At 41.8% G+C, this 18982-nt stretch overlaps 1 protein-coding gene across 2 annotated transcripts in view; it reads left to right on the top strand.

Moving 5' to 3' along the window:
• PLCH1 (phospholipase C eta 1) overlaps window positions 1–18982 on the top strand; it is a 62275-nt gene that overhangs the window by 25499 nt on the left and 17794 nt on the right. The window contains exons 3-11 of one of the 2 annotated variants that reach the window (XM_042881170.1): window positions 1152–1298; window positions 1646–1889; window positions 4354–4483; window positions 7025–7195; window positions 11759–11852; window positions 13052–13255; window positions 13548–13668; window positions 14995–15166; window positions 17981–18088. In XM_042881170.1, the coding sequence (XP_042737104.1) occupies window positions 1152–1298; window positions 1646–1889; window positions 4354–4483; window positions 7025–7195; window positions 11759–11852; window positions 13052–13255; window positions 13548–13668; window positions 14995–15166; window positions 17981–18088 (1391 nt within the window). Of the gene's footprint in view, window positions 1–1151; window positions 1299–1645; window positions 1890–4353; window positions 4484–7024; window positions 7196–11758; window positions 11853–13051; window positions 13256–13547; window positions 13669–14994; window positions 15167–17980; window positions 18089–18982 lie in introns of those variants that run through there. The other variant, XM_042881169.1, reaches the window with a different exon arrangement.

The raw sequence follows: 18982 nt of genomic DNA, 5'->3' as shown, positions 1-18982 counted from the left end.
GGGACTGCTGCTTCAGTTACTCTTCCTTCTTTGAGGCTGCTCCTCCATCCCATGCTATTTGGAGCCATAGCTGCCTGCTGCTCTGTGCACCTGCGGGTGGCTTTGTGTCAAAGCCATGATGGGTCGCTTTGGGTCACTTTGGTAGTGACAGTGGCACCTGTTTCTGCCTTCATTTCCATCTCTTCTGGTTCATCTGAAAGCACTGCCCAGTCCACCCATCTGTTGGTTCTGGCTCTCACAGGGAGCAAGAGGCTGTGATGGTCTTTGCTGTGGTTGAGGAAGAGGATGAGGATGATGAGGAGTAAAGACAGAGCTGGGCAGTGTTTGGGAGCCAGCCAGGGTGTAAGCAGATCAGCAGGTGACGATTTTGGAGTGATACCAAGTGAGGAGAGGCTGCAGACAGATAGAAACAGGAAAGTAATTCAAGAACACGGCTATGCACTGAGATCAAGGCGAAACGTTATCTTGATCTTAGTGCGTGGAGAGGCGTGGGAGGGAAGAGGTGAGATGAAATGGAGGAGATGGGTCTACTGCAACCAAAACAAGGAGGAAGACTATCATCCCAGATGGGATGGGTAGATAAAAAGAAGCTATCACAATGTGTGCTTGAAATTTGGTAGCGGGAGAGGAAGGCTGTAGTTGTGTGTGTGGCAGCGCAGTGGGACTGCGTGTTTATAATTCCATTAGCGGTTCAAAGTGTGTCAGAATTAAAGGTAAAGTATTACTGAGCACAAAGGAATGAGGACTGAACGATGGTCTTGCCATTCAGAATTGGCAGTGCTGGCTTTTAAAATTACAGCACGTGTCTAGCAATTTAAATATATATATAATACTATATATTACAATATATATAATATTATATATATATATATTTGAAGGAAGTAAGCATAGAACAAGATAAAAAAGAAATATAAAATATTTCCTTTCAATATTTTATTTTTGTTGACTCCTGTGTAGACGTTTTGACAGATGTGTTCTATTTTCTTACAAGGAGAACTTGTGAAGAAGAAATAGTGTATGTCTTGCATTTGCTGACACTGAAGGTGAAAGGCAAATGTTTTATGTCTAGTAGAAGTTTGAAAGTCGCTATGTCATTTTATTGGTGGAAATAGATGGCTGTTCAGTTGAACTTGCTCTGTTCTGCTTCACAGTTGAAAGATGCATGAGTGTTATGCAGTCTGGGACTCAGATGGTTAAGCTGAAGAGTGGAACCAAAGGACTCGTTCGTCTCTTCTACCTGGATGAGCACAGGACCTGCATCCGATGGAGACCATCCAGAAAAAGTGAAAAGGCAAAAAGTAAATCTGTAATCCTTTTAATTTCCTGGCAAGTTGAGTATTAAAGTGTGGATTACAGATAGGACAGCGAGTAATGTGTTTTAGATCTAGTAATTGGGCTGGCATTAAATGTGGAGGTTGGTGCCCTGCATGTGGCAGGGGGTTGGAGATTCATGATCCTTGAGGTCCCTTCCAACCCTGGCCGTTCTGTGGATCAGTTGCATATTTTAAAGTGATCCCCTATTACAATCTAATGTTAAAAAATGCTTAATGACTCCTAGCCTGAATAATGCAGAGTTGTTGAAAAGCAGAGTGTGCTCGGATGGCTACAGAAGCACATCAGTTTGTGATTTCTCGTTTCCCCACAGTTATCATCGATTCTATTTACAAAGTGACCGAAGGCCGTCAGTCTGAAATCTTCCACCGCCATGCAGAGGGGAACTTTGACCCGAGCTGCTGCTTTACCATTTACCATGGCAACCACCTGGAGTCACTGGATCTGATTACCTCTAACCCGGAGGAAGCTCGCACCTGGATCACAGGGCTGAAATATTTGATGGCTGGGATAAGTGATGAAGACTCGCTTGCTAAGCGGCAGAGAACCCACGATCAGTATCCTTTTACAGACCTGAGCACAGTACTTACCTGTTTTGCTATGGGGTGTTCTTTCGCCTCCTGCCAGCTGGACCAAAAGTGTTGCCACTGATTGAGATGGAAATGTTAGATAAATGTGACATATATTGCACATGTATGCATCCGTCAACTGTGCATTAAGGACTGGATTAAACTCCATTGAATCACAGGCAGTCCTGCATTTTGTCAGTGAAATCCCTACCCAAGTGTCAGAACACACATTCATAGTTATCTCATTGAATACTAACCCCAGCATGACTATAAAGGATAGTTTGATCGAGTCTCCAGTGCAGTTCAGCAATAGTGTTACTCCTCTGTAGCTGTTTTTTTTCCATGTTTCTCTTCAGTGTTGTTTGTGTGCAAGTATATGTGGCCTGGCTGGTCTGAGGGCTCCTGTGCTACTGACCACTTGGTAAAGCTTCTGTGTCTGGAGATGTCCATCATGGAAGGATTTATGTCATCTTCTGTTTGCTCAGCTGTGCTTTTATTCTCCTGCTTCAAATTGCAAGGTTTACTAGAAGGCATTCAAGTTATTTACTGGTTGAAAAGTTTAATTTCTTAGCCTTTGCCCAGTTGAAATTCTAAACTTTTTCAGTCCTTTGGTAAAATGGCCAGTAACTTGTGGCCTCCGTTTCTCTTATGTGATGCGTGTCAGATACGTGTCTACATTGCAGCCTCCAGTGTTTGTCAGAAGCACAAATCTTTAGAACTCCTTAAGTATTTTTGTAGCCTAGTAACCCAAATGAACTTCTTGCAAAGATTATGTAAAGATTATGTTCCCTGAGTATTTTCCTGGTATGTTTTCTTCTGCAGGAGAGCAGACTAGCATGTTAAGTACAAAGAATGCTCTTCCCTCCAACTAAAAATACAAAATCAGCACTTTATCTTGATAACAGTTGTTATCTTGTCTCTTTTTTGCCTCACAAAAGGCTGCAATGATCACTTGTAAATATTCCTCCGGCACACAGACACAGTAGATGTTTTAAGTTTATACTTTCAGTGGTTAATTCTGATGCACAGATCCATTTGAGGGATATATTGCATGCTCTGTTGCACACATACTCAGCTTGCTATATTTATCCATGGCTTCTCTGAGCTGCACGTATCTGCTGTATGTTCTCTGCTGGTGAAACATCCCTTCAGACCTCGTCTGTGTTATAAATGCAGCAGCTTGGAGACAGCACACAAACGACCATGTTACAGTTCCAGTTAGAGCAAGAGCTTAGCAAAAGCTGCTGAGGGATATATGCTCAAAAAAGGGCTAAAAGTTACTGCTTAAAAAGCGGAGAAGTTCAGGCAAAATTAGGGGAAGTGCATAAAAATGTCAGAGCAAGTGTAGCAATACTTGAAAACTATGCTGAGTACGTTCTTAGGGGAGAAGCTAATGTCAGAAATAAGAGAGTGAAGGGGCGAGTATTGTGAACTGGAAGCTGGAAATAATTGTCATAAACTTGAACCAGTTTTAAGTATTTAAAATGCAACTGCTGTCCATAGCAAGGTTAAGGATGAAAATTGGTTCAAGCACACACACATCTTCAGAACATCCTAGGAAATGTCATTGCATATAGCTCATCTCTACAGTGTAAAGAACCAAGTCCTGCTTTCTGATCTTGGCAGCTGCTAGCTTTGATGTCATTTTGTCCTAAATGTATAATTGCTGTCCTTTTTCTCTGTACAAATTATTACCTCATAGACTTGCTGCTCTTTGGGACATGTGACAAAAACGTGAGGGTAGAAATATTGGAGAGAAAGCAGGGGTCAGAGGAGTTCTACAGAGATGAAAGGATGACTTAGTACACAGATGAAATGTACGATAGTCTAAGAGGAAAGAACATGGAAAATCAAGAGTGGTAAATTGTTACTGAGGCTGTCATTAACCTCTGGCTTATAATAGCATACTTTGCCTGGTTTGGTTGAGTCGTCTTTATTCCGGCCCTTTGCATTGGATTAATGTGATCTCTGGTACACAGATGGCTGTTGGGCTTGCATCCTGTGAGTCGTGAAACCAGTTGCCCTGAGATACTAACTCTGTGTGTCAGCAGTCTTGGTTCTACCAGCTAGATGGTGCAATAGCAAGCTGTACCAGAAAATGTACAGTAGTAAAAAAAAAAAAAATGTTTGGTCTGGCATCAGCACGGGGAGTACAATGTAGATAGCATCAGGTCTTTGCCAGCAATGAGTTTTTCATGGCGTACCCCAACATCTCCAACACAGGTGGTGGGATATTTTAATTCACCAGTTTTGCTCAGAAGCTCTGACTTGGAAGGCACGTTTGTGACAGCTGGATTGAATGATGCTCAGTTCTTCTCCCTAGCAGAATTTAAGGAGCTGGGGAACTCTTATGCTCCTGAGTTTGGATCTTGTCCCTTACCTGCCCAACTGCTCTGCTTCCCTCTTCCAAGGGGAGATCACCCTCTCGTACCTTTCCTTGACGTGTTTGCAGCTGGGTGAAGCAAACCTTTGAGGAAGCTGACAAGAACGGAGATGGCCTGCTGAACATTGAAGAGATCCACCAGCTGATGCACAAGCTAAATGTGAACCTGCCCCGCAGGAAGGTGCGGCAGATGTTTCAGGTTGGTGACCTCCAACACCCACTGTTATTGGGGTGAGATGGTGCTGTGTCTGCTCAGATCCAGAACAGGCTCTGGAAGGTTGGACATAAGTGTGTCCTCTGTTCCAAACCTCACAGATTTTTCAGAAGTCATGTCATTTTATGGACAAAGATGCATCAGAATGCTGGCTTAACAGAACAGGCTACATAGAATTGAATTCATTAACTCTTCATAGGAGAGTGTTCATTAATAGTACTTTTTAAAATGCATTGTTGTTTTCATTGCTATGAACTGAATTATTCTATGCTGGCATTGATAGGCAATAAAGTTGTTCTATTGAAAATTTTTTTTCATTTCCTTTGTGGAAAAATATTTAATAGAAACTGGCTTTATGAAAGTAATTACAGTCTTTTAAAAATTCCTCTCTTAGCCAGAATCAATTTTTTATGTCTATTGTGTAAAAACAGTTGCTATTTTCCACCAGTCCATTTGTTTACACTGTAGGAAAGGAAAGACAATCCAAGGCATAATGGAAAGCAAAATAAATTTTTGTAACTTCAAAAATAGTGCTACCCAGAATCCAGTTTGCTATAAAACATGGGGAGGTGGGAGAATCTTGTGTGGTCAAAAGTGCATTGTTTGTCTGGCATAAAGTCAGCATTAGAGATGCATCTCGTGGAGTGTAGGTCACTGCAAGGGTTTGGGAAGCATTGAGATTGTAGGGTTGTGATGCAGAGGTGAACTTGAATTGTGTTTGTTCTCACAAGCAATAAACATTGTTTAAGGTGTGGGGAGGTGGTTTTAAAATCACAGTCAACACCAGATAGCTGGGAATGAATTTCTTCTTGGCTTACTTGCTGTGATCTGAATTTAAAGCTCAGATGACAGTAGCACTAGCAAAGTGTGGTAAATGCAGCTCCTTGAGTTCCTTAGTTTTTGCAGATATTGCTGGCTGCTGCAGGAGAAGCAGACCATTGGGAAGCTATGTGCTAATAGGAAATAGGCAATTAGTTTGCTCTGGATTATTAAAGTGCTAAAGAATGAGGTAAGGCAATTGCTAACAACCTCCAGGGAACCAATAGGGAAGGGCAAAGTAACTCTGGGACAAATCCTTACCCCTATATTTAGCTGTCCTGCATGGCTCTTGCACTTGGTCAGCTGCAGTTGATGCTGTTTGTGAGGCAGGGTTAGAGCTTTGGGGCGAGCACCAGCAGCTCTCTGGGGGAGCATCTCTGGCTCCACAGGGATGGCTGGGCTCACAAAGCAGAATAGGTCTGTCCTGCACTGAGGACCGGAGCGTGGGGCTGCTGCTTTGGTTGGTTGTACTTGGTGGGAGTCAGTGGTGTAAACGGTGCCTCCCATCCTAGGGCAGGCTTGAATATGAATGAAGCAGCTTCTGTGAAGGGAAAGTAAAATGTCATCCTTGGAATGTAAAGCAGACCAGGCTTGCTCGTTGCATCTGCTATTAGATGGGCTCCTTTGCTCCAGAAGGAGGTTGGGCATGAACTGGTAGAGCTTTCTTGAGAAGGAAGAAGTGATAATGAGATGGAGATGCTTACTCCTTCTGCAGAGGGGTTTCTGTTTGGTGAACCAGTGCAGAGACAAGCCATCAGGCCCAAACAAGTCAATGTTAGGAGGACTGCAGAGAAGGCATTCTGACTTGCACAGTAGCAAACCCTGCCTTTTAAACACTGCTTTGAGGGCAACAAGGGAGTTTATTATAATGAGAGAGGAAGCATTGTATTACATCTATGAATAAAAGGGATTTTCGTAGGAACATTAACACATTGCTACACTTTCATTTTGTCATCTGCTTACACTCTAAAACTCAACAGGAGTTGCAGCTTTCCTGAAGTTTGGTTATTGTGGAGACCTAGATAATGTTTGACAGCAGTTCTCCAGAATACATTCTTTGTTTTGAAAATCCAAAGCAATCCTCTTAGGCAGATGTTCACAGTGGAAAGCTTGTATTAACATACGTTAAGTACTGTTTTCTTCTCTTCCTACCTCTAAGGATAAACAAAAAACTGTAATCAAGACTGGGGTTGCTGGGGTTGTATTTTGGTGTGCAGTCTTACTGCTGCTGCAGTCTTGGACCCCCTGTGGAGAGCTGACAGGAGGATCAGAGTGCTGCAGTTTGAATTGCCATTAATTTAAGACTGTGGCCTTGTTTTGAATGTTTTTAAATGTCAGACTCTGTTAGAGGAGGCTAAGGGGTGAAATTACAATGTTCCTTGCTATGTTATAATCCAGGATAACTCCAGGACATGAAGGAGGGCAATAGATCAGAAAAAAAGCCCAAGGCGTGCTTCTTTACATGGGAAACAAGTTCAAAACTGAAGGTGGAACTGAGACCTTCGTAGGGATCCGCAGTAGTGCTGTTTTCACCCAAAAATGCAATAGATAGGCTAAAATAACAGCAAAATGATAATACTGTGTGTATTAGGATTTGAGCCTGCAGATCCGAATTGTTTAAATTTCTGTTCTTATATATAACTCTTGTTCTGCTTTGTTCCTTGAATTCACCTGCATCCAGCATGCTTACCTGTCTTTTCCTCTTAGGAAGCTGACACAGATGAAAACCAAGGGACTCTAAATTTTGAAGAATTTTCAGTGTTTTACAAGATGATGTCCTTGCGTCGAGACCTCTACTTACTGCTCCTAAGCTACAGTGACAAGAAAGATCACCTCACCGTGGAAGAACTTGCTCAGTTTCTGAAGGTGGAACAAAAGGTATGGAAATATATATTCATACATATCTACACGCATATAAATCAATTCAAGTATAGGGAAAAAGTGGTGTGAAAAAACTTTAGAATGGAGCACTTGGGAAAGAACTATGGGTTCTTTTCCCACTATGGAACTTGGGAAGAAATATGGGTTTCCTTTTTTGTTTAACAATAGATGTAAATGCTTCTAGAAACAATCTGAGCTTTTTTTTGTTACAATGTGGTAGAAGAAGGGGCAGCACCTGGAAGAAATCTCTAGCCATGCCTAAATGTGTTGATCCAGTGGAGGCTTTCCTGCCTATCTGGGAAGAAACTGATCACTGGACTACGGAAGTTGTCTGTGGAACTCTTGGAGAAAACTGGTATGCTAGACAGTGAGGAACACTAGCACTCGTGTTTACTTCTGGCAGTTGGTCCTGTGTTGTTTGCCCACCTCTTGGATCCATGCAGAGAATATTGTTCCAAAATAACCTCTGTGTTAACACCCCCAACCTACTTGTGCTTCATGAGTACAGATGCTGTGTGTTGCCTGCAATCACAGGATAGTGTCCTGTGCCATTCTGGGATCCTGCCTGTAATTACTGCTTTATCTGAGTTATCCCTACCATAAAATTATCAAAAGTCTATGCTTTTTTGTTGCTTGATTTTTTTCCCCTGCTGACTCTTAGGACAATTCTATGGCATGTACAACTCCTCAGTTCTTCCCTTGAAAGGGGAAGGCTCCCCTGAAACACAGAACATTGTTCTATCACTGATCTCGCTTTGACAGCCTCAACACAGAGGTTTTCCTGCAAGCACTCTGGTCCTGGCGATTCTGCCAATTGCAGCTTCAAAGCACAGTGCATTTGGATCTTCCCCCTTCATGCTCTGGAATACTGCACCCATCCTGTCTGCACACTACTCGAAATCCTGAGTGCAGAATGACCTATGAGCAGTAACGCTCTCAACATTTCTTTCCTCCCCCCTGCAAAAGGAAGCATGACCTCCTGAGATGAATCTCTAGGCAATGTTCTTCAGCAACACCTTGCACTTTATTTGCCTCTTCCCTTGTCTTCTCACTTCCTAGTATCAAATGTTAAAGCAAATTTACGCTTCTGTGTTTTCAGAATGCAGATATGATGTCAGTGATCTCAGGTGAGGCAAGATTGCCTTCAAAAGCTGGTGGTGGTTCAAATCATAATGCAGCACTGAAGTGCCTCCAACCAAACCTCATCTAGCTTTTGCTCTTGTCTAACTGCTTGGCAATCTGTGGGCAGTCTGTCCAACTCCATCTGCTACTCTTTTGGTGAGGCTTTTGAATATGAGGATGGAATAAAAGGGTTTGGGCTTTTTTGTTAACTTGCTAAGCTGATGGCTTGGTTTTCTTTTTTTTTTTTATTAAGAATTCCCTGTTGCCCTTACCCAAGAGCTTGTGAATCAGATTACTTCCACTTAATTGCAGTTAAACTCAGCTCATTGAAATTGCAATTTTATGGCTTCAAATGTCAGAGAAGCAGAAAACAGGCAAAAAATAGGCTGGTTTCCTGGAAGGTACTGCAGTCCTCTTAACCATAAGTGGCTGTGAGGGAGGAACATCCCTGGATGTGCAGTCATATCTGCATGTCTGATTGCTGTCCCACTGGGAGTGCCCTTTCCTGATAAATCGTTATGAGCTTGGAAGTTGCTCCCCTGCTAAATGACAGATCACTTCTGTGGCAAGGTCTCCAGGGGCTTTTGACTGATGGCATCTCATACTTGGCTTTAAGTTCTTGACAAAATAAGTTCTGCATACACTCTCTTCCCTGTTGAAGAACAGCTTTGTGGTGGCTGGCCACTCAGGATCTGCCCAATATAGAGACTGGTCTCATGCTGTCCCACTGATTCGGGCCCCCTAGCGATGCTGTCCTGTATGCAGACTCTCAACTTGAGGTTGCTGTTTGTCCTTCCCTCCTTGCTGCTGTATTCATGTCACGTCAAGTGCTTTTCTTTCACAGTCAGCAGAGACCTCTTTTCTGCTCTGGATGATTATTTAATGAAGTTATGCACTTTGGTGTTGCAAACCTGAAGCGTTTGGTTCTGGTTATAAGAGTAAGACTGCAAGAAGGGAGTATCCTGCATGCCTGCTTGCCACCTGCTGCTTTCCTATGGATCAGTTACTTTGCACTGAACCTCACATCTGTGCTGAGATCCTGCCTCCAGCAACATTCTCTGCATGCTCCAGGAAAGTTTACTGCTTGTTGTATGCTTGCCCTATTCCACTTCTTGTGCTTATACAAAGGGGTGATAAGTATTACTGATTGAGGTGATAACTCCATATATCATGACATTTTTCTTCCAATCTCAGTTTAGATATAAGATATTGATGTAGGGATTTGCTTTAATGAAATATATTTTGATTTTCTTAAAGAATAATTAACTATTAACAACTGGAGGCTACACTTCCAGTCTGACGCAGGCTCATGGGTTGGCATCCTATCTGGATACACCTGTCACTGGCAGTTTAATCTCTACTTTCTTTGTTTTCTAACTATTCTTCTACTTCACGTTATTTCATTTCATTTCCCATGAGAATATGGAAAACAAGGGTGATTCCTGTTCTTAGCTCTGAAGTGCTCTGCTTTTCTGGAAGAGAACATCTTCGGTAGTCCTTGCATCTAGATGCACACCAGTGATATTTGCTACCATTTGACAATCTTTCTAGTGAAAGAATGAAAAATGTAATGGAAATAAATTTATATTAGTTTCCTAAGTCTCAATCTCTCAAACTACAGTTAAAAAGCACAAATCAGTGAATGTTTCCTTAACAGATGCTGCTTTGGGCTAGACGTTTTCATTCTTAGAGCACATGAGTACTGTGCTCTTGCCTGTCAAGGAGTGGCATGGGATGATGAAAATGGTCATTCCAGTCAGCCTCTGCTGAAGAAGGGCTGCTCTGAATGGTGCTTGCACTCAAACAGTGACGTCTACTTGAGTTGGGATAATCAATTATTTTCTCTATCAAATTGTTCTCATTCCCATTCTCCCGTGCAATTCCAGCAGGCGTCTCATGATGTTGACTTATAGTAGGAGACATAAATGAACTGTTTGGACAAGGCTGGGCAGTGCTTCCCTGGGCAAGAGGAAGAGCAAAGGGAAGGCTGAAGGGTGGAAGGACTGGAAAATCTCTCTCCACATTAACACTTCTTTCAGCTTGCCTTACCATATGCGTTGAATTGCTCACTTGCTTTCCTTCTGTTACTACGTTTCTAATGTTGACACATCTGGTTGCTTGTTTTTTTTTCCCCTTCTCTGGTAATTTTTCATGTTTAGGCTGTAGCCTTGTAGGTGCTATGAGGTATGGTTGGTCATGGCGCCCACATTTCTTAGGGAGAGCTCCACTCTTGGTAGGATCAGGATCTTACGGAAGACCAGATCCAGATAATCAGCCTGCACTGGGAAGATTTCCATGCTGTTGAATGCCAGTGCTGGGAACGCTGAGCTATAGGAAATAATGGAAAGAACAGATTAGTTGGAGACTACAGATGGAGCAGATTGGATGGAACTGGTTTTCCATCTGAGAGAGGAGTCCATTTGGACAGGGTTCACAAGGGGACTGTTTTCTGTCTTAAAGAGTGAAGGCTGCAGGATCTGCAGGGTGAGCAGTCTCACTCCTGCCTCTGCCTGAAGCAGTCGTGCTACCAGAGATCTCACTGTAGGTAAGAGAGGAGACCAGAGCACACGTTCCTCTGCTTCCAGACTGCTCCTCACACTGATTTGCAGAAGGGTGTTTGAGCTGACTTTGCCAAGTGTGCAAACAGTAAACAGAACAGTGATATGAGTGAGCTGCCAAAGTTCAGTGTCGTTATTATCATTCTGTGATATAATTAGTAGAGGGAATAAAATGCACCCTACCTGAGTTTTCACTTTGGATCCATACAGCTTTAGGGGGACGTGGGTGAAAAAAGATGGTGGGTGTGATGAAAAATGCTTTCCTCTAGTTTCAGAGGAAATGAGAGCATGCTCTGACCTCATGAGTCAGGACCTTGACTGGGAACGTGCTGGAGCTGATGACAAAACTCCTACTTGTTTCAGAAGGACTGCTGTTTTTCGTTTTGGAATCTAATTATTTATCTCAGAGCCCTGTATATTACTCTCCTAGAGAGTGAAGTCTCTTGAAAGTAATGAAATCACAGGAGTGGAAAATACTGGAAAATGAAATCAAACCCTGCAGATCTTTTCGCATGTCTAAGTAGGTTGCACTGAAGAATAGTGCATCACAGTTCTCATTGCAGCACTATTGCCCAGCGCCACTATTGTCAGTTGTGCTTGACAGCTATTTTCTTCAATCTTTTAAACTGAAATGACACAGCTGTTAGCAGTGACCACTACCTCTCATTCCTGTTTTTCTCCTAAAAGGTAAGAGCCACCGGGCTGGTGGAGCACTGACAAAAACCAAGTCCTTTTACAGTAGGATTGCTGGCTGTTCCCTCCCTAATTGACTCAACTTGGTGTCTGATTACAAGATTTTAAACTGCTCTGGGGTAGATTTTGACATGCTGGTCACATAGTAGGAAAAGTAAATGTACCAACACTGTATTTTTTTGTGCAGATGAGTAATGTGACACCAGAATATTGTCTTGACATCATACAGAAGTTTGAAGTATCAGAAGAAAACAAGGAGCAGAATGTTCTTGGGATTGAAGGTAAAGCCTTTTGATTTCTAAATTAACTTTATGTCCTGATCTATTACAGTGGAATAGAAGGGCTTTAGCAGTGTTTTCATGTAGCCTGTATAGCAGTCAGCTGCATAGGTGTGCATTTTAATGAAATAGGAGAGACAGGAGTAGGTGGGCTGAATTATGCCTGGCAATATCAACAGCCAGCATCGTGGCTACAATATGTTGCTGTATAACAGACTAATTTGGATGCCTCAGGCTTGTGTAAATTTATTGCTAGCTGTGTATTAAAACACGACACAAAATATGTAATTTGTAGTACAATATGTTCTAACGAAGTAATAAAAGCAAAGTTTGTGTTCTGCTCTGTCTGTGTATAGTTGGGATCTCTGTTGTATGGTCCACTGAGTTGTTATGCTTAACCTCTACTGTATGGTCCATTGGTTTATGCTTATGTGAAGTAACAGAAGATCAGTTGCATTTTCCTTGAGTTTTGTTAATGAATTCTTTTAGTAACTTATGCTTGTTTGCTAAAGCAGTTGTGGATGGTTTATTTATTCAAAATTCAACTTAGTATCAAATCCACATCTGAACTGGAATGAAGCAGATCAAATGCTATGGTCTGTTAATTTGCCCAGAAGGTAGCTTTCATGAAGCAGAATAATTTGCTTGGAGATTTCTGTAGGGAGTGGGGAAGTTCCTCCTCGCAGTGCTTGAGGTGGGGAGGCTGCACCCGACGTTCTGTTTTTGCTGTTGGTTGTTAATTGGTTAATTCTGAACAGGCTCATTTCAATGCCATGTTTTGCAAATACTTGCAGATTGTGTGGAGTTTTTTGGCAGTCATGAATGTGTTTTTCTAGATTATACTTTATTTTCTAAATCGGAGCTTTTAAAAACGGTCTGGGGACAAGGTTTGGGTCTTGGGAGTGTTCTTCTCAAAGGTGCCAGAACTCCCACAGGACTTAAAAATAAAATAAAAAATGAGCTGCGTTTGTACCAGCAGTAAATTGATGCTGTGCACCATCCTCAGTTTGCAGAGAAAGAGGCAAGTCCCAAAAATCTAACTTACATGGTGAAAATATGGGGTACAGGAAGATCAATTCGTGCTGTGTGATTCATCGGTCTGGGGGACAGGAGTTAACACCATATACATAAATAGGAAAAACAACCACTGGAGCGCAAGCTGTTTGCGTGGCATCTTTGAAAAACTGTTTCTTTGTTCAAAGGTTTCACCAACTTCATGCGCAGTCCTGCTTGTGATGTTTTCAATCCATTGCATTGTGAAGTGCATCAAGATATGGATCAACCCCTTTGTAACTACTTCATCGCTTCGTCCCACAACACGTACCTGACAGGAGACCAGCTGCTGTCCCAGTCCAGAGTGGAGATGTATGCACGAGTGCTGCAGGATGGTTGTCGATGTATTGAAGGTATGTTTTTAATATAACTTGCTAATTGTGAGAGGTATTTTCAGCACAGTGAGTGACAGACCTAAAGCGGCCACGCTTTACCACCTTGTTAATTTCAGATAAAACCAGCTGCAAGATTTTCATTCAATAAAAATGTGGCTTGTTAATTTGAACTTAATCAGAGTAGATTGAATAGATTGAGTGAAACTTCTGACACCTGCGTAGTTGTGTTCATGAGTTCCATTGGCAAGATTAGCAGAAAAATATAAGATCACGGGCTTCTATTAACATGAAGCTTTTTTTGTCTTAACAGTGGATTGCTGGGATGGTCCAGATGGAGAACCAGTAGTGCATCATGGATACACACTTACTTCTAAAATATTCTTCCGTGATGTGGCAGAAACCATCAATAAGTATGCCTTCATCAAAAATGAGTAAGTGGAGAGTTGGTTTTGAAGCTAGAGCTACCTGTTTTGTGTAATTAATCTCATGTCAGAATTAAACCAGAAAGTATTTGTAGTCCATGAAACACTCTGAGAAGTTAAAAAGCTGATTCTGTTCTCTGTTTATTGCCTACATCCTATTTATTGTTCAGCTTCCTGAACAATACTGTCAGTGGAGCTTGAAAGCTCAGCTGAACCTAGGAAGACCTTTCGTGTGTTTTTAACTCAGTTGTTCTTTGAGCAGTCTGAGGCTGTTCAGTATCTAGTGATTATCTTGGGTCTTTGTTTGAGCAAAACTTCCCACTCATTTCCCCTGGGAAATTCTCCTTGAAAATCAATGCTGTGCTGCTCTCTACCTAAGGAAATGCTTTATTTCAGTAGGAACGTAGTAAAGCTGTCTTATAATACAGAGATGAGAGGTAATGTTTAAATTCTAATTTGCTTTCTGTGGTTACTATATAACAAAATTTATTATCAAAATAGTAGGGAGTTGGGCTGTAAATATACACAGCAGTCTCAGAAGATAATGAGTAGGCATGTAGAATTTTGAGTAGCTTGGAGAGAATAAAGGACTGGAGGAATTGGATCCTCATTTGGTGTGTGGTTGTGCTCTGGGGTTCCTTGCCTTTCAATTTTGGCTCTGCCAAGAGTTTAAAAAAGAACTGGGCAAGTTTTTGGAAGAATTAAGCCTTTATGTACAGAAACAATGTCTCTAGCTCAGAAAACATTAACTGAAAATTCCTGGAGCCTGTGAGAGTGTTTGGAAAGTACTGCCAAGTATTTCTGCTGCTCCCCAGTCTGGTCATCTTCAGAGATTTGGTCTGGCTCACTGTAGCTGCAGTTCAGACAAAAGCAAATTGATCTTGCTGCTATCATAAAGCCTTTGGAAGATGAACAGGGAGATGTTAACAAGTACGCTGAATCTGTAGATTTCAAGGCACTTGGTTATTGCAGTGTATGAAGGCCATAGAGTGCGAAGGAATATTGTAATGTCTGAATAGCAAGGCACTGCAGTGCTGAGGAGTTTCATGGTGCGTTTCTTGGTCTGTGGCTCACGCTCAGTGATCAGACACTGGCACCTGTGTGCTCGTGGGATGGGGTTGGGGGTGGGGGCAGAATCTCCTGCAGCGACTGTCAAAGGGATTCTGACTGCACGGGGATTTGGGAGTTCATGTGCAAAGTCCTCCCTCGCAAGGGGAGTTTGTTTCCAGGCTGCTGACAGTGTGAGAGCAAACTGCTCAGGATGGTTTGTGGTCAGCTGTGCGGGTCTTCTCCCCTAAAGCACTGCTATGTCACTGTCTGGGGTTTTGTTTCTAGGTTCCCGGTGATACTGTCTATTGAAAACCACTGCAGTATTCAGCAGCAAAAGAAGATTGCTCAGTACTTGAAGGAGATACTTGGTGACAAACTGGACTTGTCATCTGTAGTCACCGGAGATTCCAGACAGCTTCCTAGCCCTCAAAACTTGAAAGGGAAAATCCTAGTGAAGGTAATTTGCTACTGATGGCACATTGAAAATCTAATGGGAGGCAGCGCCTGGTATTTACTGTGTGTCTTTGGCTTTGGGGAATAAGTTTATCTGTGCCGCCATGATTGGCACAGATGCAGTAAGTTAAAATTCCAAGCTTTTCACAGAGATACTGATATAAAACTCTCTAAACTCTACCCTCAGCAAGTGGCCCAGAACATTTCTGTGAGTGTTTTAACAGGGCAGTTGTATCAACGGTAAGGTATACAAAATTCTTCGTGCTTCTTCAGCACCTTATCGAAGGGCCTTGAACTCAGAGATGCTGATTATTTTTTTTTTTAATCCGTAGCACTGAGTGAAGAAAACAGGGATGTGGTAAAAAACACATCCTTATGAATAGGAGGAAACGTGGCAATTACCTGATGCTTTCTTTTTTTCTGAAGTTTGTTGTTAGTGGGTGTTTTTCCCTATTGTTCATATTCCTGAAGTATCTAGAAAATTTATAGAAGGAAAGATTGTATGATAGTGCTTTGGAGTGATGTAAAAATGTTTGAAAACATGCATTTTCATGCATTGCCCCCTCACCCTGCTATGAGCAGTAGTTCATGAAATGAAATGAAACTATCTTCATGGTTCACCAGCTGCATTTATGAAAGAAGAGCACTTCGGAAGGTGGCTAAAGAGCAGCAAGGGAGGCTCTGCAGCACTGTGGTTAGTGTTGTATGCAACCTGAGTTGTTGGAGCCCCTCTATGCAAACATATTTGCTCTTGAAGGAATTTCAAAGGCAGAGATGTAATATGGAAGCAATGCTAGGCAGGCCATCGAGAAGATGATTAATGAAATTGTAGCTCGTTAAGTTGTCTAATTTACTTTGGCACATGAGGAGAATTACTTTGCTGTGAGCACTTGAGATACCATTTTTCTGTGCCAAGCTGTCTGTAGCAATTCACAGTAGGTTTGATGTTAGGTTGGACATTTCGATATAGCAGAGATGTGACTGATTTAGAAAGCCTTCAAGTGCTCAGCTGTGGTTTTGCATTTCACTGAGGCAGTTTTCTTGTTCCTGAACTATGTGAGTGTGAAGCATTGGTGTTTTAGGGAGCTGAACAAGGTAGCAGGTAATGCAAGTTGTTGCAAAGCATAGTGAATCCAGCTTGAAATAGGTCACTGAATAAAAGGCAGGAGGTCTGGCACTGTGCTGGTCTTCCATGAACTTCTGAGCTGCTCTTCCTGGCACATCTGAGTTTGGAACTTTGGGTCAACTCTTCAGCTAACAGTGGTTGGAGCCCTGTGAACAGTCACAGAATGGTGTGCAGCTGGGCTGATGCTTCTAGAATGAGGAACTCCATTTTCAGCATCACAGAATCTACCACAAAGCCCTATCTCCCATCTCCAGTTCAATTTAAACAGTCGTATCAGGAAAGATAAAATATTTAGCTTCTTGTGGAAGTAAGCGAGTTTCTCATCTTTTTTACTTCTATTTATGCTATTCTGTGCCTTTCTCTTTGAAATACAATATTGACTAATTAGCTGAAGAATTTCAAATTGTGGCCATAATTCTCGTTTTGCTACTGAGTATAAAAAAGATTTCTGGTAATACTGAGGGATTTAAACCCATGTAAACTTCAAGTCATTACCAGGACAGCATTATTCATTTCAAAATCCAGTCCTTAAGTCAGTCCTCTTAATTTCCTCAGAAACCCAGTTCTTGTCTACCTCTGTCTGTGATAAATCAGACAAACTGCAAGTGTTCCTGCCAAAAGAGAGGATGACAAGGAAATGTAATAGCATAAAAACTTGTTTTCATAAGCATTAATTTGGCCTCTAGGCCCAATTTATTAAGTAGCAGACAGCAGAACAAGAGGCAGCACCAAAAGTTACATCGTGGGAGATTCAGATTGGGCAGCAGGAAAAGGCTTTCAGCAGAGCATAGTGCAGCATGGGAAGAGGCTGCCCAGAGAGCTGAGGGAGCCTCCATCCTAAGAAGCTGGCAAGATTTGGCTACACAAAGCTCATCTAGAGCTGCGATGGTCCTCCTTTAGCAGGAGGTTGGACTAAAGACCTTCAGAGGTCTATAGACAGCATTGCTGCAGTTCTGAATTTGGGCCTTGCCAGAAGTGGTCAAACAGGAAAATTAAAGTTGAATGTTCCAGTAAGTACAATTCATCTTTCAGACCCTCGACTTTTTTTTTTTACCAGAAGTAACCAATAACCTGATACTCACCACTCTAATCAGATGTTGGAAACTAGACATGGAGTTGAAGTAGTTCCTTTCTAATGTAGGTATATGAAGCACAAAGTAGAGGATTAGCAACTAATGTTGAATTGCTGACTACGCGCTTGCATGAGCATGCAGTATTAAAATAAACTTTGCTGCTTCATTCATGTGATGGCTACTTGCAGTGAGTTTTTTGTGTATGCATTTTCCCTTCTGATGCAGAGCCTATAACAGTCTCAGCTTCTGATTTTTGAGTTTTATTTGAAGCACACGATGGTTTGCTTGCTAGAGGTAAGCCTGAAGCACTGGGGAGGCAACTTTAGAAATTCATTGACACTCACTGTCTTGCTCCAGAGATGGGAGATAGTGTGCTTTTTTGAACTAGCTTGCAAACGTCTTCCAATAACAAGCTAACAGAAGTACATCAAACTCCTTTTGAAGACATCATCTGTGATAATGTGGCTCCTTGAGCCAGCTTGCATGAGATAGTCTGAATTCTAAGTTCTGACTGCTTTTAAAATAAGCACTAATGGAGTAAAAGGATATTTGGGGCTTTGGAGAACGTAACGCTGACCGTGTGAGTACTGACTGTGAATATTTTTTTCCTCCTTCTTAGGGTAAAAAGTTGCCTTGCAGTCTCGGAGCAGATGCTGAGGAAGGAGAAGTTTCTGATGAGGATAGTGCTGATGAAATTGAAGATGACTGCAAGTTAAAATCCTGCTATGTATGTGCATGTACACATCTCCCAGAACTGTCATTCCTTGCATGTGTGTTTCATAATCCTACTTGCTGTTGTTAGCAGACTAAGTTTTCTAACTTGGATTTCTAAGTCATGTCTCTTGAGATTCAGGAATTATATAATTCTGTGTTTTGACAAGGACTGCATTTGTTCAGAAATGCAGGACTTCTCATTTAAATCATGTAGATGACAGATATATACAGTAGCCTGCTGCCAGCACAGTCAGCATGCTAGGCTTTTGCAAATACAAATGTGCAGTGCAGTGTCATAATGGATTTACTGCACTGTGTCTACGTGAAAAATTAAGAATAGAGACACACAAATAAAAAGAATTTGAAGTGTGAAAAATAGTTTTCACTTTCTTTAAATACTTTCTTTAACATTAAAGAATGTTTTCTGTTTTCTTTATTTCTTAAGTCTTACTGTTTACTTTCCTGCTACTGATTTTATTAACGTTTTTTGTTTTTGCTAAACTGAACCTGGTGTGCAACACTGACCCATGTTATCCAACAGGTGCTTTGTTCTGCTCAGAAGTCAGCCTTGCTTCATTCATCAGTCAAAAGTTTTGACCTAAAGATATTATCAAGGGAGATTCAGAAAGAACAGATCAAAGTCAGATTAATATTTAGGAAGTATAGTGTTGTTTGTCTCCACTTCTGAATGCAGCCTAGTGATTTTTCCCTGTTGCCACCCAGAAGTGCCTCAGTGCAATTCTCATTAGCTGTTTATGGCTTGCATCCTGAGCTTTTAATTTGCCTGTATCATTTTGGCTGCTATTAGTAATTGACAGATTTTCAGAGTAGCTGGGATTTGCTTTAGAGACAACAGAAGTCCCCACCTGAAGCGGTTCATCAGAAGGGAATGTTTGTGTTGGTCCAG

This window comes from Lagopus leucura, unplaced genomic scaffold (assembly GCF_019238085.1).
Source record: "Lagopus leucura isolate 7727_CA_CO unplaced genomic scaffold, USGS_WTPT01 Super-Scaffold_100029, whole genome shotgun sequence".
Lineage (NCBI taxonomy): Eukaryota > Metazoa > Chordata > Aves > Galliformes > Phasianidae > Lagopus > Lagopus leucura.
This window is presented reverse-complemented; position numbering and strand designations above follow the sequence as displayed.